The sequence below is a fragment of the Dryas octopetala genome, chromosome 1, assembly GCF_963921425.1.
Source record: "Dryas octopetala chromosome 1, drDryOcto1.1, whole genome shotgun sequence".
NCBI classification, from domain to species: Eukaryota; Viridiplantae; Streptophyta; class Magnoliopsida; order Rosales; family Rosaceae; genus Dryas; species Dryas octopetala.
In genome coordinates, this window is record NC_141366.1 from 2,236,741 (window position 1) to 2,261,544 (window position 24,804).

The 24,804-nt window shown below is 35.8% G+C and overlaps 5 protein-coding genes across 6 annotated transcripts; 4 read left to right on the forward strand and 1 right to left on the reverse strand.

Moving 5' to 3' along the window:
* Nucleotides 1-124: 124 nt before the first annotated feature.
* On the forward strand, nucleotides 125-1,999 carry LOC147296321 (ferritin-3, chloroplastic-like). Its single transcript, XM_086229013.1, has 8 exons — nucleotides 125-435; nucleotides 817-900; nucleotides 995-1,055; nucleotides 1,183-1,270; nucleotides 1,399-1,460; nucleotides 1,632-1,697; nucleotides 1,799-1,862; nucleotides 1,944-1,999. Exons 1-8 carry the CDS (start codon nucleotides 125-127, stop codon nucleotides 1,997-1,999), a joined length of 792 nt encoding a protein of 263 aa, XP_086085139.1.
* A 789-nt stretch (nucleotides 2,000-2,788) lies between these two features.
* Nucleotides 2,789-5,138, reverse strand: LOC147296322 (Ribosomal protein S4 (RPS4A) family protein). The gene is made up of 5 exons (XM_086237396.1): nucleotides 4,985-5,138; nucleotides 4,782-4,859; nucleotides 4,495-4,675; nucleotides 4,290-4,387; nucleotides 2,789-3,494 (listed from the first exon to the last, which is right to left on the reverse strand). The coding sequence occupies exons 1-5, from the start codon at nucleotides 4,985-4,987 to the stop codon at nucleotides 3,057-3,059; spliced, it is 798 nt and encodes a 265-aa protein (XP_086093522.1). The 5' UTR covers nucleotides 4,988-5,138; the 3' UTR covers nucleotides 2,789-3,056.
* Nucleotides 5,139-6,520: 1,382 nt separating this feature from the next.
* LOC147296323 (Mitochondrial import inner membrane translocase subunit Tim17/Tim22/Tim23 family protein) lies at nucleotides 6,521-9,676 on the forward strand. Its single transcript, XM_086229089.1, has 4 exons — nucleotides 6,521-6,797; nucleotides 7,325-7,515; nucleotides 7,989-8,061; nucleotides 9,300-9,676. The coding sequence occupies exons 1-4, from the start codon at nucleotides 6,644-6,646 to the stop codon at nucleotides 9,383-9,385; spliced, it is 504 nt and encodes a 167-aa protein (XP_086085215.1). The 5' UTR covers nucleotides 6,521-6,643; the 3' UTR covers nucleotides 9,386-9,676.
* Nucleotides 9,677-10,016: 340 nt separating this feature from the next.
* LOC147296324 (NAD(P)-binding Rossmann-fold superfamily protein) lies at nucleotides 10,017-12,346 on the forward strand. Its single transcript, XM_086238143.1, has 5 exons — nucleotides 10,017-10,178; nucleotides 10,259-10,617; nucleotides 10,704-10,866; nucleotides 11,195-11,381; nucleotides 11,991-12,346. The coding sequence occupies exons 1-5, from the start codon at nucleotides 10,061-10,063 to the stop codon at nucleotides 12,133-12,135; spliced, it is 972 nt and encodes a 323-aa protein (XP_086094269.1). The 5' UTR covers nucleotides 10,017-10,060; the 3' UTR covers nucleotides 12,136-12,346.
* A 516-nt stretch (nucleotides 12,347-12,862) lies between these two features.
* On the forward strand, nucleotides 12,863-16,361 carry LOC147296325 (Thioredoxin superfamily protein). 2 transcript variants are annotated; one of them, XM_086238131.1, is made up of 6 exons: nucleotides 13,242-13,381; nucleotides 13,671-14,055; nucleotides 14,343-14,408; nucleotides 14,715-14,855; nucleotides 15,634-15,726; nucleotides 15,970-16,361. In XM_086238131.1, exons 2-6 carry the CDS (start codon nucleotides 13,765-13,767, stop codon nucleotides 16,186-16,188), a joined length of 810 nt encoding a protein of 269 aa, XP_086094257.1. In that variant the 5' UTR covers nucleotides 13,242-13,381; nucleotides 13,671-13,764; the 3' UTR covers nucleotides 16,189-16,361. The 2 variants fall into 2 exon arrangements, with proteins under 2 accessions (XP_086094248.1, XP_086094257.1); XM_086238122.1 differs by lacking the exon at nucleotides 13,671-14,055 and having other exon boundaries at nucleotides 12,863-13,381.
* The last annotated feature ends 8,443 nt before the right edge of the window (nucleotides 16,362-24,804 follow it).

Here is a 24,804-nt window from a genome sequence, read left to right on the forward strand (position 1 = left end):
CATCATCTGCCACAAGTCTCTTGGTAATATCCCTGACCTGGTCCACCGCCATTTCAGTGTGCCACCACCTTCTTCGTCACCTTCATTCAATCTCTCACTCTCACTCACTCACTCACTCTACACAATGCCTTTGACTTTAAGCCCTTCTTCTTCAAAAACAACGAGCCTTGGTGGCCTCAGTCTCTCACCCTCTGCATTCAGGGCTGGTCCTGCCTTCCTCAGACTCTCACAGGGCAACAATGTCAATATGGGTTCGGGTCGGTTGGTGATATTTGCCACAGATCAGCCCAATAACCGACCCACTTTGGAGGTAGTGTTCGAGCCCTTAGAGGAGGTCAAGAAGGAGCTCCTTCTCGTCCCCACTGTTCCTCATGCTTCGCTTGCTCGTCAAAAGTACTCGGACCAGTGTGTAGCTGCCATCAATGAACAGATCAAGTGGGTTTCAAAATTAATCCTCAAGTCTTTAACTTTATCATTTTTCTTTTCCATCTTCGATCATGTTCATTAGGAATGTTGGTTTCTCGTCTCTTTGCAACCTCTTTCATTTTCTAAAATGTTGAGGCTTTGCTCTTCTCTCTGCATTCAGTAGGCAATAGGCACACTGCCAAATATATGTTACAAAGTTTTCAGCTTTTTCTTTTCTGGGTTTTGTTTATACAAAGTTTATATCAATTCGTAGTAGACAGATTAATGAAAAGAAACAAGAATTGCCCATTTATGAGTTCATGTTCTTTGTACTTTTACTTGCTCGCATGCATGTGTTTTAAAGTCCTGACCAAATTGATATTCGTACCAAACTTTTGTTCTCTGAATCAGTGTGGAATACAATGTCTCCTATGTGTACCACGCCATGTATGCCTACTTTGACAGAGATAATGTTGCTCTCAAGGGCCTTGCCAAGTACTTTTTTTTGCACACCCTGAATTTTTCCTAGTTCTTAATTTCTAATGATATATTTAGATGATTCATTGATTAAGTTCATGATGACATACAGATTTTTCAAAGAATCGAGTGCAGAAGAAAGGCAGCATGCTGAAATACTGATGGAATACCAGGTGTCTGCTACATTTCATACATTCTCTACTATCTGAACATACAATATCATTTATGTTCTGTTTATATTTGACTGGCTATTTCTTCTGAATATTGATCTCTGCCTATGTTTTTTCTGATGACTACCAGAACAAACGTGGAGGAAAAGTTAAGTTGCAGTCCATGCTAATGCCCTTGTCAGAGTTTGATCATGATGAAAAGGGTGATGCATTGCATGGTAAGTTCTTTGGCATGTTGATGTTAATTAGAGAGAATGCAAATGGTTTTCATATTATTTTCTACTACATATTGTGGCACTCATTTCTATCACTTCTAAAGTTCTTATGTTTGTGATTTTTCATTCAGCAATGGAGCTTGCGCTGGCTTTGGAAAAGCTGAACAATGAGAAACTTCTAAATTTGCACAAAGTAAATAGCTTTAATGTTCTCTTGATTCTCCTTTCTGCGTGTATTTTTCAAGGCATTCTTTTTTTTTTTTTTTTTTGTTGAACGAAGTACATATTTTATCCCAAATCAGCTGCTTTATTTGCTGATCACAGGCTCTCAGATATGCTTAACAGATATGCTTGAAATTTACAGATAGCTACTGAAAACAATGATGTGCAACTAGTGGATTTTATTGAAAGTGAGTTCTTGACTGAGCAGGTATGCAACTTTCCATGTTCATATTTTAATCGTTCTTGGTTAGATTTTGACAAAGATTAAGTTCTGCATCTGGGTCATTTGCATTTCTCTTCTCCATTTAGGTGGAAGCCATAAAGAAAATCTCAGAATATGTAGCTCAGTTGAGAAGGATGGGCCCAGGACATGGTAATGGCTGACAACAGATTTCTGAAACTGTTAAACATGTAAACAATTTTTGGAAACCTGAAAGTGGTTTTGTATGTGCAGGTGTTTGGCACTTTGATCAAATGCTCCTCAATGGTAATGCTGAGGTCGCTGCATGACAAACAGCCAGAACATCCTTTATTTTTTTGTTCAAATGTCAAATGCACCTCATGTTCTCTTCATATTCTTAAAACTTTTTACTGAGAGAATGCCATTTTGGTGGCAGTGGTTCAAATACGGAGCTAGACATTTTTCAGGTTAGGGTTTAGGACGGATCTTCGTTTTGGTTTGGTGATAAATGTGTTACCAGACAAAGTAAAGCGCTATGGCAAGTTTGACCAGTATCTTTTTAAATGGATGTCTATTTCATTATTATTATGGGTTATTGGGTTTCATTCAGTTTTATAAAACACAAACGGTAATGAAGTCAGTTGGTAAGCAACATATTGTAAGACAAATGTATTATTTTAGTTATCAAGAAGACGCTTCAGTCATAGTAGCAACGAGAAAGGAGAGAATTAAAACTAGTAGCAGCTGGCAGCTGCAGCCTAGAACATGATGTGAATATCAACCTCACATGTGGCTACAAAATATACTCGGCACTGACTTTACAAGAGACTGAAGAGAATGACAAAGAGGATGATTGATAACAAAGCAGTGTTTCTAAGTATCAATGTTGGTGAAACCATATAATAAAATAATAAATCTCCACCGAAAGGGAAAAACAGATCAGTTGAAAAGCACAGTAGGTGATCGAGCAAAACCCTATCACTGCAATCCGTTACGTGTTAACCTCATCACCTCATATTACGAATCACATTCATCGGGAGGAAAAACTATGGTCCTTGAAAAACTTGTGCCAGTGTTTTGGAAAACTAATTGCTAAATGGAAAATCTGTACAGCCAAAAGTTTAAACACCGATTCGGAAAATATTTGCATAACATAAACAGCAAGTTAATTAAAAATGGTCCAGTACATATCTCATTCCAGCACAAAACATAAAAAGATTCAAGCCAGTATTGAAACTTAAAAAACAATCCATAAGGCAAGACAGCAAAATGAAAGAAAATGAAATCCTTTGAGCATAAGCTGAAAAGAGTCGAACTGCTTAACTGATTCAACTAAGTACCATCTAAAACTATAGGAACAACAATCTATAGTTGCTACTATATTGATTAAGCAGTAGCAGCTGTTTGGGCTGCGGCTTGTCGCTTCCTAGCCTCCTCAATGATGGTCAGCTTGATACCTTTGCCCTTGGGAAGAGACACCCATGGCTTTGTACCCTTACCGATAGTGAACACATTACCAAGCCGGGTAGCAAACTCATGACCAAGAGCATCCTGAACATGGATAGTCTCAAAGCTTCCCTTATGTTTCTCCCTGCTCTTGATGACTCCAACACGTCCCCTGTTCCTTCCACCAGTCACCATGACAACATTCCCAACATCAAACTTAATGAAATCTGTGATCTTGTTGGTCTCTAAGTCCAGCTTGATAGTGTCATTAGCCTTGATAAGTGGGTCAGGGTAACGAATGGTTCTCCCATCATAAGTGTTGATATAGGGGATGCCCTTCTGGCCAAACTGCACTGAGCGAACCTTGCAGAGCTTGATCTGAACAGGAAATTTTAAGTACCAAGCCAAACAGTTAATTATCTAACCAATAGTAGACAGTAAAACCAAACCAAATATACAGAAAGTACTCCAAGACACTGACACCATCAATGTTTAAATTTACAGAATCATAATGAACATAAAACACTGAGAAACTAGGTTCCAACTAAAAGGACAGCATAAAAAAAGCATAGGAGCTCCTAGACTTCTTTTTTTTTTTTTGTTGCATAACTGAAACGCCAATACACCTGATCGGCCCAACTGTGGCAAAATGGTACAGTCTAGCATTAGAAATAAAAAAAAATCAAAACTAATGAACATAAAACACTGAGAAACTAGGTTCCAACTAAAAGGACAGCATAAAAAAAGCATAGGAGCTCCTAGACTTCTTTTTTTTGTTGGATAACTGAAACACCAATACACCTGATCGGTCCAATTGTGGCAAAATGGTACAGTCTAGCATTAGAAATAAAAAAAATCAAAACCACCAGACAATATAAAGAAACTAACAGTATACTTCAATGCTCACATGAACTTTCTTTCTCAGTGGAACTTTAGATGCTTCTATTTCACATAAGATATAAAATCTGACATATATTCCAGTTTACTAACAATTTGTATAAAAACTGCGCTACCAAATCATTTTTTCAGATAAACTTGTTGGGTATATGTCTTAATCAATAAGATGCTACTGCTGTAATAGAATCTAAATACACAATGATCATATTTTACATACAGTTTGGAATTATATTTCCACAATATTAAAGAGAGATGAACAGTAAAACAATGACTAACCTTTGCCTCCTCATCTCTAATTGAGTGGAGCCTAAACCGACCCTTTGTGTCATACAGCAGACGGAAATTCTCATTCGTCTTTGGGATGGAAACAACATCTGTAGAAAATAAGATAAGATAACTTTCAGGACAATTCTAGACATTCAAATTCATGAATATTTTCAAAAAATAAAAAATTGGTACAAAATTAGTGAAGCGTACATACCCATGAAGCCAGAAGGGTAGGTCTTATCAGTCCTAACCTTGCCATCAACCAAAATATGACGTTGCATGAGAATAGAAATGACCTCACGGTATGTGAGAGCATACTTCAACCTGTTCCTCAGTATGAGGATCAGTGGAAGGCACTCCCTAGATTTGTGAGGCCCAGATGATGGTTTGGGAGCCTAAACAAAAATTTGAAGCACAAATACATTAAACCAAAATCAAAATGAGGCCAAAAAATGAATGAAACAAAGTTTTTGTTAAATGGGGTTAAGGAGATTTACTTACAAAAGCACCCCCAAGCTTGTCAAGCATCCAATGCTTTGGGGCATTGAGCCTCTTCAGATGCTTCTTCAACCCTCTAGTCTGTAACAAGCAACGTAAACCCGCAGTTATAAACACAGCAGAGATCTCAATATGTAATGCAAATAGGGAAATAGCCAGAGAGAGGGAGAGGGAGAGGGAGAGGGAGAGGGAGATAGAGAGAGTACCATTTTAGCAGATGCAGTTGCAGAAACCCTAAGTGAGAAGGAGGATGTGCGAGGTTGAAGGAGACGAAGGCACAGAGCGGCGGAGAGGCTAAGATTTATATGTGGGAAAGAAAAATAAAGAGGGTTTTAGGGTTGGGGAAGTGGAGCGCGGTGATTCAGTGCGCTCGGGTTCAGAATGGATTCGACGATAGAGGGGTCTAATTGGATATGGATTACTAAGTCGTGTGGAACAATGGAAGGCTAGGATCAGGCCAAAATAAATCAAGTAGGCTGGGATCAGAAGGTTTTTTTTTTTTTTTTTTCTTTCTTAAAATTATAATTTGAGTCCATACAATTTTTTTGAAATTCAATTTTTACAGTCAGGTTAATTTTTTTCCTTTTTATTTGGAGACATATTCGAATATAGGACATCTCCTAATATTAGAAGAGAATTATCAATATACTAATATCTAGTTGTTCGGTCAGAGTAATTAACATTAACCATTAAAGCATGGCCAAAAAAAAAACATTAACCATTAAAGATAAAGACACTTTAGTCTATATAATTAGGTCATTTTCCTCAATATAAAAGAATGTAATTGCGTGAGGGATTGTTATTTAGTTTTAAACACAAACAAAATTACTAACTCAGCACGATAATATCACGGATAAGTTCATTGATTAATTGATGAAAAATTTAATTTGTCCTAAATTGCAAACATAAACTAATTATAAGGTTTGATTCCGAAATTAAAACTACCAAGATCAAAGTAAAAGTTGAACCAAATTATAGAGGTTTAAGTAATTTTTTTTTTTCTCTCAATTGGATGATGGTTTTTTCAATATATTTGTACGGTTGTACCATTCTTATATCATCATATTCATATCATTCTTATATTATATTTGTACCTTTTTTATTGGTAGTTGTTGTTCTACATCATTAAGGAATCATTTGGTTGAGTTGTAACAATTGTTTATAAGCCTTGGCAATTCTCACCTATGGAACGTGTTTTTACGATTGAGTTATACTATTTCTTCTAACACTAATATCATATTTGTATTTGTGAACATTTCATTTCATATATAATAACTGTAATATCACTTTTTTTTTTTCTTTTAATGAACTCATATCACTATTATATTATATAAGTTTTTTTGTTACATTGATTATAATCAAACATTGATCTATTATAATTACAACTCGACGTTGTCTCACCATTTGAACAGACCTCAACAGTTTATTATATGACAGTTTCTATTTCATTTACATTTGTGTTCGGGGCCTTACGACAAAAAAAAATGGAAATAAAATTAGAAATCAAGAATTGATGAAAAAATGAAAGTTAACAATTCCCTGGCCAAAAAAGAAAGTTAACAATTGAGATGAAAGCACCACCGTCCGATTACTTCAAATCAAGGGAACCGAAGCATCACCCCATTTTGCAAAGCGAAAAAAAAAAAAAAAAGGAAAATACCGCACGCGGGTAAATTGCGCCCCAAGGCTATTGCCAAAAAAATTGCGTCCCAAGTTTCCAAATCCAAGCGTCTTCAGAGACTCATTGCGGCGAAGATACAGAGTCAGACCCTCTTTTAACTGATCTTCTTTAATGTCCAAATTCTCACATTAACTGAACATTGTACGGGCTATTGTTGATTTGGCTGCGGATTCAAGCTACGGCAATGGCCACGATTGAGGGGAATGAATCTACAGGAGGCTCGAGAGAAGTAGAGAAGGCTCCGATTGAGCCTCTACGCTTGCCTACGGTTGAGGAGATTCGCGGCCAAGACATTTGGAACAACTGTGCTGTACGGAGTGTTTTTAGTGGAGTCATGGGTATGGCCAAAGTTCTTTCCTTTCGTTTTATTTTTTGGATTTTCTCACATGGGTTTGAGTTCTTTTGTTTTCCCTCTAGCTCTGCTTGGTTGCCGAGAAAACGTGGGAAAGTTATTTTATTTTTTCTCTGTTTTCTGAAATTTTATTGTTCTGGGTTCACCTCAATGTAGCGTATTGTTGTATTAGATTTATCTGTCCACAAGTTTGTGATATTTGGGGTTTGGATTCATGAAAAAACTAAATTTCATTACTTCACCTTCATCTTCCAGAAATTAAATTGAGTGTTGGGATTGGCTCAATTCAGTAAATGAATTTTACTAGGCAATATTGATTTTGGTTGTGAATAACAATTAATCTGAAGTAGTACATACCTTAGAGAATAAAGAAATCAACTCGACTCTCCCATTTCATTTCATTATATTTTTCCATGTATGTTGCTGTAGATGTGGCTATATTTAAGGCTTTTAGGTTCTCGAAGTCAAATTATGGTGATGGTTAATTCTTTAAATGTTGTGGGAATTTTATAGGTGGTGGGCTTGGGTTCGCAATGGGTTTGTTTCTTGGGGCGTTAGACAACCCAATAATGCAAGACGAAATGACTGGTAGGCAGCAATTCATTTACACAGCAAAGCAGATGGGGCGGAGGAGTTGGGGTTCTGCAAAAGCATTTGCAGTTATGGGATTGGTTTTCTCAGCTGCTGAATGTGTTGTTGAGAAGGTATTGTGGAATATTTAATTTAAAAATACATACTCATATTTATATTGTTGAGAGTAATGTGGAGCAATGTCCCACATTGAAAAACTAGAGCTTAGTATATGTGCTTATAAGTCTTGGGCCTCTCCACCCATTGCCAATTAGTTTTGGGTTGGATGCTCTAATTCTATCATGGTATCAAAGCTTGGTTATCCGCGTGTAAGGCCCAACGGCCACACGTGCTCCCACGTCACCCAATACAATTTGTTTACGTGTAAGGCTCAAAATCTCGTCACACGTGCGGGGGTGTGTTAAGAGTAATGTAGAGCAATGTCCCATATCGGAAAACTAGAGTTTAGTATATGTGCTTATAAGTTTTGGGCCTCTCCACCCATTGCCAATTGGTTTTGGGTTGGATGCTCTAATTCTATCATATATGTGATTGATGAGGTTTAATTTCTTTGCTATTGGGACTAATTCTAGATTATTGTTTTCAGGCACGAGCTAAACACGACACAACAAATACAGTTGTTGCTGGATGTGTAACTGGAGGTACAATGTCAGCAAAAGGTAACCATTTTCTCCGACATAGAGATCCTATACTTCAGATGAAGTCCATAGTGTATATGATGTGATATGTTGTTATACATGGCTTTTTTTTTTTGGCCACTGTTGTTATACAAGGCTTTAAACCAACATAGAGAGATCCTATATTTCAGATGAAGTCCATAAATCTAAGTCTTTTTAGAGTCTATATAATTATAATGCTAACTATCAACTCTGCCTTCAGGCATATCACCCTTCATTCTATTTGCACACTTGGTTTTCCTCTCCTCTCCTTTTGAAAGTAGAATTGAAAAGTCCATCTTTCATTACCCTGTGTTTTTAAATATTTGTTCATTTGAGTTACTGATTTGAACTGATTTTATCGAGATATATGGATGAGAAGGACATGCAAACTGCTCTTTTGACACAGTCAATGAACGATGTTATAAAAAATTTAACATCTACAAAGATACATTTATGGTATTACCGCTTGAATGCATCAAGTATCTGGCTGAAGATGCCTAAGGGGTCAATGCTTAGTTCTAGGTTGGATATTGAACTCAGCCTGAACATTAACACGTTCAGAGGCTACATGCTTGATTCTGTTTCTTAACAAGGTTGGAGAAGGATTCAGTTTGAAGCAAGGAGTTCATTGACTTGTCATATATGTTTGACCTTCAGTGGATTTATAATGGATTCTAGCTGTTAGACAGTGTTATACGTTATAGGTGGATTCTTTAAACTAGGTGTCATTGCGTTGTTTAATGATTTTATAATAAATGACAATAATTCAAGATTAAGAAGTTGGAAATCAGAGTTATCTGGTTCCATAGTTAAATCATCAGAGTTATTTTTTTAAGAAAAAGAAAAAGAAAAAAGAACTAAGTTAAATCAGAATTCACATCCACAATTGAGTTCAGCTGCAGAATCCTGTTTTTGATTGCTCCTTACGAGGTGGAAACAGTAAATCAGGATCTGAGAATTGCAGTAGTTAGAATTTTGGTACTTTTCCTTAATGGAACACTCCCTTGTCCTTGCCTAGACCGGGTATAAACTATATGGGGCAGTCATTGAGTTAAGTCTCACTGCAATATATTATAGAAAACAGGTAATAAATGTGTAAACAGGACAAGTAGTGGTCTGAGTGGTTAAAAATTTGAACCTTGTTGGTGCTGTTCTCTTTATGGTCCTGCTATCTTTGTAAATTCCTTCCAGGCATGTTAATCTTACACCTCTCCTTTTGTGGCTTTGTGCTGTTGTAGGTGGTCCAAAAGCAGCCTGTGTTGGTTGTGCCGGCTTTGCTGCATTTTCGGTTCTGATAGAGAAGTTTCTGGATAGACATGATTGAGTGCATTGGTATCCTGTCCCAATTTTGCAGACACTAAATATGGCAAATCAGTAGAAGAGAAGTAATAGCGGGCCTGCAGTAATACAAAAATTGCTTAGATTCAACTTCAACAGTTCATCTCTTGTTATGATTATTTATCCCAGTTTATGATGGGATGTTTTAGCGAAAATACAAACAAGGCCAATGATTTTGTATTGTGTATTCTGTTGACTACAGGTTCAGTTTCATAATTTCTTTAGAGGATGTATTCTTCAAACTGAGGAAATTGAATGAATTTAGAGAATGCCTGCAATATTCAAATAAATGCTTGGAATGGATTGAAATATTTTGTTGTTTGTTGTTGTTTTGATTGTACATGTTACATGTCCGAGAAAAGTTGGCTAGTCATGCATCCGAGTGATTGACAATCATTGATTAGGTGATGATACCAACCTCGCATATGTCAACGGTTCACAGATATTTATGCGCTGCAGCCATCAATGGTCGTACGGTAACTGGTAACTTTTTTCATTATAGAAAAATAAATAAGAAAAGCAAAAATCAAAATCAAGTGTCAAGTTAAATTGTGGACATGGGCTTGTCCACGTGGGCAATCCAAGTGGGTGAGTTGTGAAGAAGTGCAAGAACCAAGCACTAAGCAGCGAAGAGAAGTGAAGTGAAGGGACTACTAGGAAGATGTCGAAGCAGGGTGAGGTCGTATGCGTAACTGGTGGGAGTGGCTGCATTGGATCCTGGCTCGTCCGTCTCCTCCTCGACCGTGGCTACACCGTCCACGCCACCGCCAAAGATCTCGGTTAGTTACGCTTCACAGTTCACGCACTTGCTTTTCCGTTTATTTACGTTAATGCCACTCCATTCGTTCTCACTTGTCAGAGGACGAGAGTGAGACGAAGCATCTCGAAGCCCTAGAAGGAGCAGCGACGCGTCTACGTCTATTCCAGATCGACCTCGTCGACTACAACTCCATCGTGGCCGCAATCAATGGCTGCGCCGGCGTCTTCCACCTGGCCTCTCCTTGCATCGTCGACCAAGTCCAAGACCCCGAGAAGGAGCTTCTGGACCCGGCGATCAAAGGAACGCTTAATGTTCTGGGTGCAGCTAAGCAGGCGGGGGTCAAGCGCGTGGTGGTCACGTCCTCCATCTCCGCCATCACTCCCAGCCCTGGTTGGCCCGCCGATGCCGTCAAGGGAGAGGATTGCTGGGCTGACATTGACTACTGCAAGCAGATGGGAGTGAGTGCCTAATAAATCCAATTGATTTGATTTGATTTTCACTATTTGCAATTAAGAATTGTGGGAGTGTAACAAGTGTTGGTTAGTTGTGGTATCCGATGTCGAAAACGTTGGCAGAGAAGGCTGCGTGGGAATTTGCCAAAGAGAAGGGATTGGATGTGGTTGTGGTGAATCCTGGCACGGTCATGGGATCTGTTATTTCCCCCAGGCTCAATGCTAGCATGTTGATGCTCCTTCGCCTTCTTCAGGGTACTTTTCTATGCAAATTTTGTATTACAATATCATCTACTGTGCTCCTACAAGTAGATTGTTGTGGTAAAAAAGGTTTTATCATCAAACTTGTGTACTAATCTTTGCTATGTGCTTTTTGTTGCCTCCATCCTGTTGACTTTGTTTAAGGTCTTATGCCTGGTTAGGGGGTTTGATTTTCGGTTTCATTTCTCTCTTCTCATGGTTAGGGGAAGACTGAGCGAAAAGGAAAAACCGCTAGATACAACATTATGTGTAAAGTAACAGGGAGTATTGGTCCTAAAAACCAAAATTGTATTGACAATTTCCTTGTCAATCTTTGCTGCAGGCTGCACCGAAACATACCAGGACTTCTTTATGGGATCTGTCCATTTTAAAGATGTAGCTCTAGCACACATTTTAGTGTATGAAAACAAATCTGCCACTGGAAGGCACATGTGCGTTGAAGCAATATCACATTATGGTGACTTTGCGGCAAAGGCTGCTCAACTTTACCCTGAGTACAAGATTCCCAGGTAAATTGTGGTCCTCACTCCTGCAAAATGGATTTGCAACTGAAACTATGTGCATATATTATGTTTAGGAGTTTGGTTTCCTGATAACCATAATAAGCATCGGAACCTTGAATCTGCAACATCCTGAAACTAATAGCTGTTTATAATAATTATCAAGATGTTGAAATGCTGGATTTGCAACTTCTTTAACTGCCTACACTCCTTTTACAATAATTTCATGAATAAACCATCCACTTTCATTTGGAATCAACTGTCTTGCCTCATGTCAGACTGTCAGAGGCAGAACCAATCCATTAACCATTAACCATTAACTTATAGAATATTTGACATCATCAATTATGAAATAGAGGTTTCTCTGTTGGATATGCTGCACTACCTGTCCTGCTGCTGGGACTACCAGAATCATGGCTTTTTCCTTCTTACATCAACTGGGATGGATTTGCAGTCATCGTCTTTCTTTGGCTTATTCAAATCCCTTCTAAATGTTGATTTCAAAGTTTATTTCAACCTTTGGTGCATTCTCACTTGGCTTGGTGGAATTGTATGGATTTTTCAAGTGGTGTGACCATACGCTGCTCAAGCTGCTAATTTACGTTTATTTTTGTGCAGTTTGCTAAAGGATACCCAACCTGGGCTCTTGAGGGAAAAGAATGGAGCGAAGAAGCTAATGGACTTGGGTTTAGAATTCATTCCCATGGATCAGATTATCAAGGATGCTGTTGAGAGCCTGAAGAGCAAGGGATTTATTTCATAAATGAAGCTGCATGGACATGAAACTTATCAGGGACCTTCTTATCTTGTAGAAGTGGGCCACTCCAAGTGGTGAGGACCTGTAACCTAAATGATAGTTCATGGATTGTGGTTGATATTATGTACCAGCCATATCTCCATGCAATCTGTTTGTGAATAAAGCTCTGATGAAGTACTAGGTTGGAAGTTACATAGTATATATGCTGTTGTGAGAAGTGTTGTGGATTTTATGGGGAAAAACAGAAGGAAAATCTGCTTCTAGAAATAGAGTAGTCAATTAAAAATTAGACTATAGTCCCCAACTCAAATCTCATTTATTGGCTCAAGATGTAGGGGGTGGTGTGTGAGTGTGACTCAGGACCTTAAGCAATAAGCATAGCCTGACCGGTCAAGAAAGATGAGGAGAGGAGGTTGCTGGACTTGTCCAAGTTATTGTCTTTGCCTGATTGGAACCCCGTAAAGTCATTTGTGAATAAAAGAAAACAAAGTAAACCGTTGCGGCTTTTCACTTCTACCTCCGATTTTGGTTTGAAAAGAGTACATTGTATCCATGCATAGATGTCTTGTTTTTCCTTTTTATATAACTAGAGAGACGTCACTGGACTTCATCTCCTTCGGGTACTACTACCACAGTGGTTGTGGACTGGGTATGGGCCATGGTTGCTGTATTTGGGTTGTGCTTAATTTTGGGTTATTAGACAAATGGCCCATTGGAAAGAAGATATGATAAGATAAGAAGCATCCCGATGAACCCAAGTTCCAAGTCCCAATGCACAGCACCCATCAATCTGTCATTATCATCACCCCGTGAACTAATTCCGAATTTTGACAATTTTCGGGACACATTCATTGGAGCTTCTCAGTTCTCAGCATTAAATTCAAGAGTAAACAATAATGGAAAATTTGAGGTGGTCGTAATTCGTAACCCAAAGGACAACATCCCAAAACAAAACCCAATGGCCTCTTCAGCTAATAATAAACCGAGACACTACAACCCCTTATTTGCTGCTTGCCTCTTGTTCCTTTGCTCGGTTTTACTACTGTTACCAACGACCACCACTTCTTCTGAGACTGAGAGCAACAAAGTCTCAGTGGAGTTATACTACGAAACCCTGTGTCCTGATTGCGGGGACTTCTTCGTGAACGATCTGGTCAAGCTCTTCGACACCGGAATCATCTCCATCGTTGACCTGAGACTCGTCCCCTACGGCAACGCCAAGCTTCGACCCAACAATACCATCACTTGCCAGGTCCTTCTCTATCACTCTTTTCTCTGGTTCTAGCTTCTGGGTCAACCACTGAGTCACTGACCAGCTAGTAATTTCTTTTTTTTTTTAAATGGGGTTTTTGGAGTGTTTTTTTTTTTTATGTAAAGTGGGTATTTATGTAATGCAATTACACGTAAATCACATGTATTAGTAGGTGAATTCGGGTGTTTTTGGACAGTTTTGTCTAAACTGCTACTTGTAATCCACTAATTTTGGGTTAAGACTTACGGCAAATCTCTGACCTGATCTTGGCTCGGCCTCTCTGTAACAGGATATATGCAAAAATGGCGAAACTAACTCTTCCCCAATAAACTATTTACCATTTTAATCCATTCATTTATTCTCTCACAGCTTTCCTTCCTTCAATGGCTTTCTCTCGCCCAAAAAGTACAACCCTTTCTTTTTCTCTGCTCTCCTGCCTCTTCTTGTTTACTCTATTCACACCCACTTCTTCTTCACCTAGAATTGTGCTGCCTTCAGATTCTGGCAAAGTCTCCTTGGCTTTGTACTATGAGTCCCTTTGCCCTTACAGCGCTAACTTCATCGTCAATTACTTGGTCAAGCTCTTTGAAGACGACCTCATCTCCATTGTCGATCTCAAGCTTGTTCCTTGGGGTAATGCCAAGCTCAGAGGCAACGACACCTTCGATTGCCAGGTCATCCTCCTACCCTTCCTTTTTCCTTTTCATTGCTATACAAATCTATATACAAGAATACCATTGACTGGTCTATCTAAATGATTATTCTTTAATTGCTTTTATGATCAAAATTTTTGGGACATAATAAATTTCTTAAACACCGTAGTCCAGCGCAAATGGGGTTAATTCTTGCATCTGGGTTTTGTCTCTTCCTTCTTTATTTCCAATTTTCTGAGAGTTCTAGATGTAATTGCAATGGACTTCACTTGCATTCAAATTGATTGACCTGTTTGTGATGGTTGCAGCATGGTCCATCTGAATGCTTATTGAACACCGTGGAAGCCTGTGCAATCGAGATCTGGCCTGCACTGGTAAGACTTGATCAAATTGGATATAAAGTAACTTCCCAACTACACACGTTATTGAGAAAAAAGTTTTGTCATTGTGCAATAATGTTAGTAATCAAAATTTGTGAAATTGCCGTAGATTCATTATGCAATTAAAACTAAATCTTCTTAGATAATTCAATGTTCGTAAATATATATAGGGTTGTTTGGTTGGTTTCACATAAACATATTCCAATTTAAATGCCAATTATGGAGTTGTTTTGTTGGAATTACAGAAGGTAATGCTTGGGTTACAGTGCTAACTTCTGATTCACTGTCACCTTTATGCAGAATGATCACTTTCCTTTCATTTATTGCATTGAGAGTTTGGTTTACGAGCGCAAGTATCCCCAGTGGGAGTCATGTTATGAGAAACTAGGCTTGGATTCAAAACCTATTGCTGATTGCTACAGTAGTGGACATGGTAAAGAGGTTAGTTCTTTGTGTTTGTTGTGTTTAGCTTGATAATTGTTCATAGATTCAAAGAGTTGTGACAAAAAACCGCGCTCTTGAAATGCATCTATGTTCATGCTGCTTTTTATTTCATTGTACCTTAACAAGAATCAAACTTTAGAACTAGGAAATTATTTTGTATGAATTTAAATAAATGGTGATTCTTGATTTATAAGATTTATACATTCTATGCAGTGCAAAAACATAGTGATCAAATGGTCACTATATATCAAATATGCATCACTTGTATTACTAGACTATTAACTCTGTAGCAAAAATTGTTTATGTATGATGGTAGTAGGAATTGGGTCGCAAGTATCTTTAATTGTTAGATAATCGAAAACCTGACTTTGCCCAACAAATAGGTTTTGGGTTTTGGTGGCACATGGCCAAACTACAAAGAACAAATATTGGTCTGTCTACACCAAATTTACACATTGAAGCATAAATATAATGGCAACATTACATAAAGGTGATGGGTTGGATAACCACTAGGCAAGGATCATGTTGGAAAACGTTTCTGAAATGTCAATGTTTATTAATCATGCCATTTTTGGAGCAACCTTACAGCTAACCCTTTTTTAAAAAAACTCATTCATATAATGTGCTGCATATACACAGCTTGTAGTTCTGTTATTCCGTTGAGTGTTAAGTGGGACAAGGCAAATTCCCTCTCTTTTCCTTGTTTGTTGTTATGTGATTTCAATGAAGGGGAAAAAAAAAAACACTGTATAAAGTGGAATTTATTCTTTCGCAGCTTGAACTACAATATGCAGCTGAAACCAATGCACTCCAGCCTCCACATCAGTATGTGCCATGGGTAGTTGTGGATGGACAGCCACTTTATGAGGTTTGTTCCTTTCTCATGGTTATGTATGAAAGTTTCCAATGCCAATACTATTGCCACCAAGGTTGAGTTATGCATATATGTGGTTTTTAACTATTTGGACTGGTGGTTATTTGTCACATAGCAGAGTATCTGCAATTTAGTTCTTTTTATTTTTTTTATTTAACAGATAAAATCCTTCTATGATGTTTGTCCCTTGATTAACTTATAGGGGTTCAAGAAATGACATTTGTTCTCCTGTTGTAGGACTACGAAAACTTTCTAAGCTATGTCTGCAATGCTTATAATGGCACCGCTGTGCTCAAGGGTTGCAGTGAACTATTTCTTAATACCATCCAAAGGGGAAGAGCAACATCCACCCAGTCAGTTGGGTATACCGAGGGAAAGATGCCAGCATTATTAGGCAGAATACGATCAACCATAACCTCGTGGATGCCGCAGATGAACATGGAAATTTGGATATAGATGTCTTGCAGCTCCTTATGCATTACAATGGGTCATCAGTATTCAGTGGTATTGTGTAATAGCTAGAAGTTCCATGTATCTATTTCATATTTGCAGTTTCCAGTAGATTGCAGTTGCTTGTGAGTTGTTAGTTTGGTTGGTGCCTAATAAAGAGATTTCATGTGTTGGTAATTTATCTTTATCTTGGCTATGATAAATAAATATATAGGAATAGTGGTATATATAGTGTAAATCCCGATCATATTTTTTTTTTTTTTCCGAACAATAAGAAATGGATTATGTTTAATTGATGTATACGATTGAGATGTAGAAACATGGTAAAATTTAAAGTCTTGTCCAAGCTTCTCAATGAGCAACAATGGGCCTTCAGTCCACTGAAGGCCCACTAAGTTATTATGGGCTAGGCGTGATAGTTGCATAACCCCTCCCAACCCAATTGAAAACTAGATTTGATTCCCTAAGTACTCCCAACTCCCAAGCATCATTGGTCTTATAGGAAACAAATTGGGAAATAGCATTTTCATATCTCATAAACCAATGAATTTTTGGTAGGAAGGAAAAGTGGTGGGATAGTGAGGGATGTAAAGGGAAGGGGCAGATAGGGGTGCAGAGTTGAAGGACAAGGAAAGTGAAGAGAGAGGAGACCCTTCTGAGCACAACCCACCAAAACCAATTCCTCCAATTTTAGACAAATTAGTATCTTAGATTAGAATCACACTCACCCAACATGATTTTTGGCACTTGGGTGGGACTTAAATATATGTTTGAAGTTCCACAGTCTCTATCAGTAAACATCACATAATTACCCATCATGTGAATGAATGATCAATGATGATGCAATCATGTGGAGCCACAAACATTTACCACTCTTAGTTGCTCCTTTGAATTTGTCTTCTACTGCCACTGGTCAGACACTACCAGTGCTGCAAGCATGTCCTACCAATCCCATTAGACTTTTCCTTGTTCTCTAAGTTACAGCAACATAAAGCCAGTTTTAAGTGAGTTTGATTTGAAATTCAATTTATATATATATGGTTGTTGATTTAGGGAGGTATCCAAAGCTCGATCAGAAGGCATGGATAGGACATAGTGTCTGTGAAGAAATCTACGGTTGATATATCTTGTCGGAGACTCAAACTACAGTTTGTCAAACCAAGTTGTGAGGGAGGGACCCATGAATATATCAGACTATGATCAGTACATCCATTGGACCCTGGAGAGTCGTATCTTGGCATCTTTATTCTTCTACTACCCACTGCTTTGGCTTTTCTGGCTTCAGCCACCCACTGTTTCCCAATTCCTAATTTCCTATATGCGGATATGCCTGCTCTCCAAAGTGAGAAAAAATCGGGTGGGTATGTGCCTATCACATGCTACACTGCGTGGCAGAACAATTCAATTAAACCGGTAATTGTTTTGTATAACTGTAATATTAGTGTAATTACTCTGTGTTTGTGTTGTGTTATGATATGGATAAATATTATTAATATTATTCTCTACAAATATAAACTTGTCATCCATCCATATTATAACATGTAAGTTAATTACGACCATATTACAATTATACATGATACATTTTTCAATTAAACATGTAGTTTGTTACAAATATTTTAATCCCTTAATGGTATGTGTAAATTGTTGTAATAGTAGAAACAACTGTATTTTATTATTTATGCTAACAAAATACAAGCGTTAAGAGAGTAGTAGTTTAAAAATGACACCAAAATGAAAAGCCACACGAGGGAGGGCACAGTAGATTATGTATGTTAAAATGCTTAAAAATAAGCTGCATATTTAATTTATCCTGATTTATTTTTAAGGATTTATTGTGTACATCTGATATTTCGAATAATGAAACATTTATTTTATTCTAGCCATGAGAGTTGAGACCATGACCTCCCATATTTAGAAAAAAAAAAACAGTAGTGCTAGATATACCACATTTTTATACCATAATTTCATACCACCTTATGTGGCAACTTACATGGCATTCATACATTGGATAATAAAAAATAAAAAGAAAAACCCAAAAAGAAAAAGAAAAACTATGTCCAATAAAGTAATGACACGTGAGATGGTATAAGAATGTGGTATAAGAAATGTGGTAAGTATAGCATTATTCAAAAAAAAATTAATAAAAGGAAAATCCTGTTATGAAATGGACAAGACAAACAAATTGTAATGTAATTGGATAAAAATTACATTTGGAGTGTAAGGATTAGACAAATTCCATTAGCATAGTGTGTAAGATCATCTATCTAATTAGTAATTAATCCACCGTGTAAATTAAGATATTGGATTAAGATATAATGTAATATATAATTATTATTACACACTACTTGCATTATTTGCATATCGACATCAAATATTAATTATTGATAAAAAAAAACATCAAATATTAATTCAATCCTAATATGATATCATACTTTACCAAAAAAAAAACAGTCGCAGAAGGGTACAGACATTAAAGAAAGTTAATGGACGCAGTTTTCCTTTGGCTTTTTCGAAAAGTAAATAATAATTTTGTGTGGAGTGTGGACAAATCATTCATAAACCTTTTGTATACTCTAACCTTTTACCATCAATCACCGGTGTAGTTCTTAAATATTATAAATATATATTTACAAAAAAGATATTATAATATTATATAATTATATCTTTTGTGGATAATAATATTATAAACCTTTTTTGCTAATTAAAGATATTATAATATCAACAAGATAATCATAAAGGAACTAAGGAAGTGGGAATTTAAAGCTGCCACACAAATCCAATAAGTAATTCGATATGCCGATTCTCTTCTAGAACACCATGACGTCATCCAATTTTGGAAACTTTTTTGTTTTTGCTTTCATAATCATTATTATTAATTATTTTTGTGTAAGAATTGCTTTCATTAGTTTAATACTTGTTGATTATGTCGATCCCCTGCACAAATTTTGGTTTATACTCTAACCACTATAGTATTAAACAACATAAAAAATTATAGAAATTGTCCACTTATTATTAGCTAAGTTTTATTTTGATCCACAACATTTTTTAAGTTTTATAGTAGTGCATAAATTGTCTGATGTGTTTCTTTTTTGTCCAAAATAGACAATTTTATTCTTCAAAGTCAACTCATTGGTACAAAACTGAGGGGCAAAATTATCTAATTTTGCCTTATTTGGATAAAAATGAAACACTCCTAACAATTCATAGACTAATATGGCACTTAAAAAAAATTATAAACTAAAACGAGATTTAACGAATAATAAGTGAACTATTTATATAATTACCTCTAAACAATAAAAACTTCATGATTTTTCCTTTTTCTTTTCAAGCCTCATCCACAAATCTTATTGGTTGGTTACTTGGTTCTCGTTTTTTGTCTTCATGTATGGGTAGCTAAGAAACTCCTTTAAAATTGGTAAATATTATTTTTACAATTTTTTCAAACATGAGGTACCTAAGCTCAATATTTTAATCTACCTCCGAATCTTGGTTCAAGTAGTAAAACATGGGGCAGATTTACCAATAAAGAAAAGTACGTGCAGGTGTTTAATTTTAAATTTGATGCCAACCACATTTCTTATATTTGTTATAAGATGCATGCAAAGATTTAAGCTAGTGCTTTTGTTTTGTCTGATTTTCAGTATGCTCTTGTCATTATGTTCTTTGTCTGTTGTGCCCTACTTGGTTTCCTTTCTTTTAATGAAGTTTCTCAATGGCACAAAAAAAAAAGCTAGTGAGTGAATCTAAGTTGGTGATGGAGAAAGAGTGAAAAATTATGATAGATTTGGCCAGAAATTGAATCTGATTTTTTTTTTTTGGCCGAAATTGAATCCGTTTTAATATAATTAAAATACAAAGACTTGCTAAACACTTCATGCAAAGGCCTGAATAGTTGCGTAGAACAAAAATAAAAAATAATTACACAACTTGATGTAAGATATTATCATGAGTAATGTATAACAGAAAGGGTCAACTATACAAATAATTCTTTGTACCTACCTCTTGTCACTTGAATAGAATGCACATAAATTTTTGCATATTTTGTTTGTACGCGTGGTTAGTATGGTATTGTGTTGTTGTGACTTGTGATTGTAGATATCATATTAATTAATCAATTATTATCCCCCAGAGTATTAGACCAAAAGGAAGTCGCCAAGTGTTGGCTCCTGTAGTTATCAATTGAAGAATGTTAGACTTTGGCCGGGCGTTTCCAAAGTAGTTAGCAATCTTATTACACACCCAAAAAGTCAATTTCCACCTTCTTACAAGTTTTGAATATTTACAATCATTTACAAAAGTACAAAACGCATATTATGTAATTTATGTAAGTTTTACATGTATAAGGTCTGAAAGTAAATCTTGGATATGTATACTCATTCGTAAGTATTTTAGTAAACTCAGTTATTTTTGTATTTATAAGAACTTGAACTAAAAATGTTTAAATTTATTGCTCACTTTTTGCTCCATTTTTTACATTGAGCCACCCATACAGGTTATCAAGTATTATTCTTGAATGAGTACCCATGAAGTGATATTGTGAGCAAAAATATTATTGAACGTGCTTTTATGTTTTCTCGTATATACCATATGGCCTCTAACTTGATGTTCTCTAATTTATTTTTGCTCACCCACTATGGCATCCAAGGACAATACTATATGTACTAATCTTGTTAAGAAGCGTTCACTCACCAATACTAGTAAATTTCACCTTTATTAAAAAATTGATACACAAAATAGTACTAAAATATAGTATACTTAGCATTATTGAATATATAATAGCAAAGTGCATGTGATATATGTTCACCCAAAAAATAATGAAAGCGGTAAATACACATATGCAAATTGGTGCATGTTACGACAACGCCTCACGTGTTACCGTATTGTCCGTATGGTTTTGTGCCTTATATCTATAAACAAGGGCATGTGGGTGCCTGCTTTGGATTGGAGCCCAATATGATCACAGAGAACGGGCTAAACATATACATCACCTACGACATACTCTACATTAAATACAATTAAATACTTTCAAAAATTTATAATTTAATTTAAATTTTGTAAGATTTTAAAAAAGAGTAGATAAAATTTTAAAAAAACTTACAGAACAAATAATTATGAACTCACGTTACATAAATATAACATTTTGAGTAATTCTACAACTCATCCAAACCAGTGGCAAAATCAAGATTTAAAACTCGGATGGGCTAAATCTCTTAACAATTTTTCTCTAGTAAAAAAAATACACATAAATATTTATACAGAAACTTAAAAAAAAAAAACCTCAACAGTACAAGGAAATTTTATTAATATTAAAAGTAAAAAGTATTATATAAGTCATTAATTGACTTAACTTCTATAGTTACTGAACTTCTATATGATATACATATATATATATAATCACTATTTTTTTAGCAGAATTCTTGGCTGGGCCAGTCAAGTGTTTGGTTCCGCTCCTGCATCTAATTAGGTTATCCAACAACTATAATTATGAGTTGTATTTAACAAATTTAAATTCTATAATTATATGAAAAATTCATGTCATCAAGGCACAACTAAAGCATGATATATTAAGACACTCTAACACTCTCTTCTACCTTAATACAAAGGGATTAATGTCATTTTGCTCCCCAGACTATTACACATGTATCAGTTTGCTCCCCAGACTTCTAATTTGGAAAATTAAGGACCCTGACTTTTTCAATTTTGCCAATTAAGGTTATTCCGTCAATTTATACATTTTTCATCTAAAATGTCGAGATGATCAAGCAAAATTTAGCAAGAAATAAAAGAGGAAAAATGATGCATGAGGAAAAAATGATAAGATCTAATTGGAAGGGACCATTTTGCCCTCAAAGATTTGGATAAAAAATGTGTAAATTGACAAAAGAACCTCAATTGGCAAAATTGAAAAAGTCAGAGTCTTTAATTTTTCAAATTAGAAGTCTGGGGAGCAAACTGATACAAGTGTAATAGTCTGGGGAACAAAATGGTATTAATCCCTAATACAAATATGTGTGACATATTTTAAACGAAAATTTGAATAAAACACTAAGAAATTGACTTACATTAACTTAATTTTAAAGTTTGATACTTAAGTTACAAATTTTTTTATTTAAAGGATAATTTGATACACAGGTGGGATAACTATTAATCTTCTATATATATACGACGTCAATTATATATATATATATATATGACACTTCTGCCGACTACTGGCTGAGTGGTGATGGACATGACCATTCGGTGCAGCTGCATAAAGAAAGCTCACCCCACACCGAGCCAAGCCAAAGTCTGGCCCTCTCTCCCTCAAAATAAATGAAGTCTTTTATAAATTAGCATGGCTGACAGGCTGAGAAAGGACAACTATATAGTCTATATCATACAGGCTCCTTTTGTGAGGTATACCTCAACTTATTTATGTTGAGGTATGAACTTATTGGGGTCCACACGAGTCGTTTTGTGTCGATCCGAACCGTTCGCAAGGATCATCTTCATTGATAGATCATCCTTGCAAAAAATTAGCCAAATCGGAAACCATTTGCTTATCTAACTTTGATAAAACAAATGGACGGTTTCATCGAAAATACTTGGTTCGTCCATTTATTTGATCAAAGTTAGATAGGCAAATGATTTCCGATTTGGCTAATTTTTTGCAAGGATGATCTATCTATGGAGATGTAAAAATTGAACGGTTCGGATCGACACAAAACGACTCGTGTGGGCCCTAACAGGGTATACCTCAACATAAATAAGTTAAGGTATACCTCAACAGAAGGAGCCTGCTATATCATAATTCTATTAATTCATATATGAATGCGAATATGTATAACGAGTTAACGACAAAACAAGGAAAGAAACTGATCATAATTCAGAAGCTGCATGCCAAGTGCTTTCTCTTTTTAAAATCAAAATTCTCGTGACATTGCTCCTTTTGCACTTCAATTCCGCTCAGAATTCTCTGCCCCATCTACTGTAGCATCCCCATATCATCAAACCAATTACAGATTTAATTTAACATCTTTTTCTTTCTTTTTTCCTCTCACTGTAATTTCTAGTACCCTTCTACCAATTTTGATTTAATTTCTAATTATAAATTTCCGTCCCATAAAATTATCTAAAAGGACAACAAAATCTTAGTTGGATAACTATGGCAATTGGCAACGCCGGAAAAAAAAAAAAAAAAAAAAAAAAAACATTACGCTGCGCCCTCTATGTAAATGGCGTACTCATAAATTTTACTAATGGACACATGCAAAGATGGAAAAAAAAATTTACTCCTCCCATTTCTTTATAAACACATCAATCACTTCTAGTATTAAGGATCGAACACCTACAGTCTAAAATAAAATATTTGTTTTCAGGAGTCAATTGACCCCTTTAGCTCCTTAGTGGAGGGTAGAGATCTCTTATTCCCAAATCCTCGATCCTTCCCCGTCCTCTTTCACATATTAAAAAAATATATATATTTTTTTTAATAAAACAAGAATTAAGAAAAAACCCTCAAAATCTATAAGAGGGGACAAAAAATTTGGGGACAAGAGATCTCCATGATTCGTCACGACTTGCATGATAACAACAAGCCATGGGGTGTTGCTAACCCATGATCATCACCTAGCATTCATAGCAAACCAAATTAAGAAAAACAAATTAGGGGATGTTCTCAACTCAGATTTTAAAGGAGTTTAATAAATTTTAAAATTCATAGAATCCATCAAAATTCAAGAAAATTAGGTAGAATTCTCATGAAATTTGTTATGTGTGAAAATACATTCAAATCCATCCAAATCCATTAAAATTCTTCATTTAATAAAATCCATGACTTTTTTAAGACACCTACATTTTATAGGAATCCATTAAAATTTCAGTTGAGGACACCTAAATTTCATTAGACTTTTAAAATCCAATAAAATTTAAGTTGAGGACACCCCTTAAGAATATTTTTGGAATAGAAAACGGGGTTGGATTAATCAAAATAGAGAGTCCTCCTAATAGTAGTACTCTTAAATATAATTCGTTTCATTCTAGGGATTAAAACTTTGTAAGTCTTCTTATTTTCCCTTGACAAATATGGATTAACTACTCGGTATATGAAGAGAAGAAGACGAAGAAGAAGAGAAAACAAAAGGGAAAACAGTAAGTGAAAAAAGAGTGATCGACCATCGCAATTGTGATTCTTCAAAAAGCCAGAAAGTGAAAGCACCTGCTAAGTGCACAAGTATATATATATGATCAATATTGTTTATAATAAGAAAAAGAAAAAGAGTAGGGGAAAAGAAAACCGAACAAAAAAATAAAAGAATACCAAAAATATTAGTTTGAGAACATCATACCATATCATAGTAGGACAATAAATGTGGCATCATGACATTTCCATTGGATATGCATATGCGTCTAATTTTGAAATCCAGAAATGGGTTTTGTTTTTGAGTGATCGAGTACTGGTGGGTCTATGCTATTATAACAAAATAGAATATCATAATTGTCAGACATATAATAATAAGATATATATCATTGCAAAAGAATGGAAACAAATAAAGGGTTGGCTACTAGTCGTTTTCACACTGAGGTGGAGATTACTCTAAATAAAATAAGAGCAGCAATCACAAGGGATTATTTTTTTCTTCT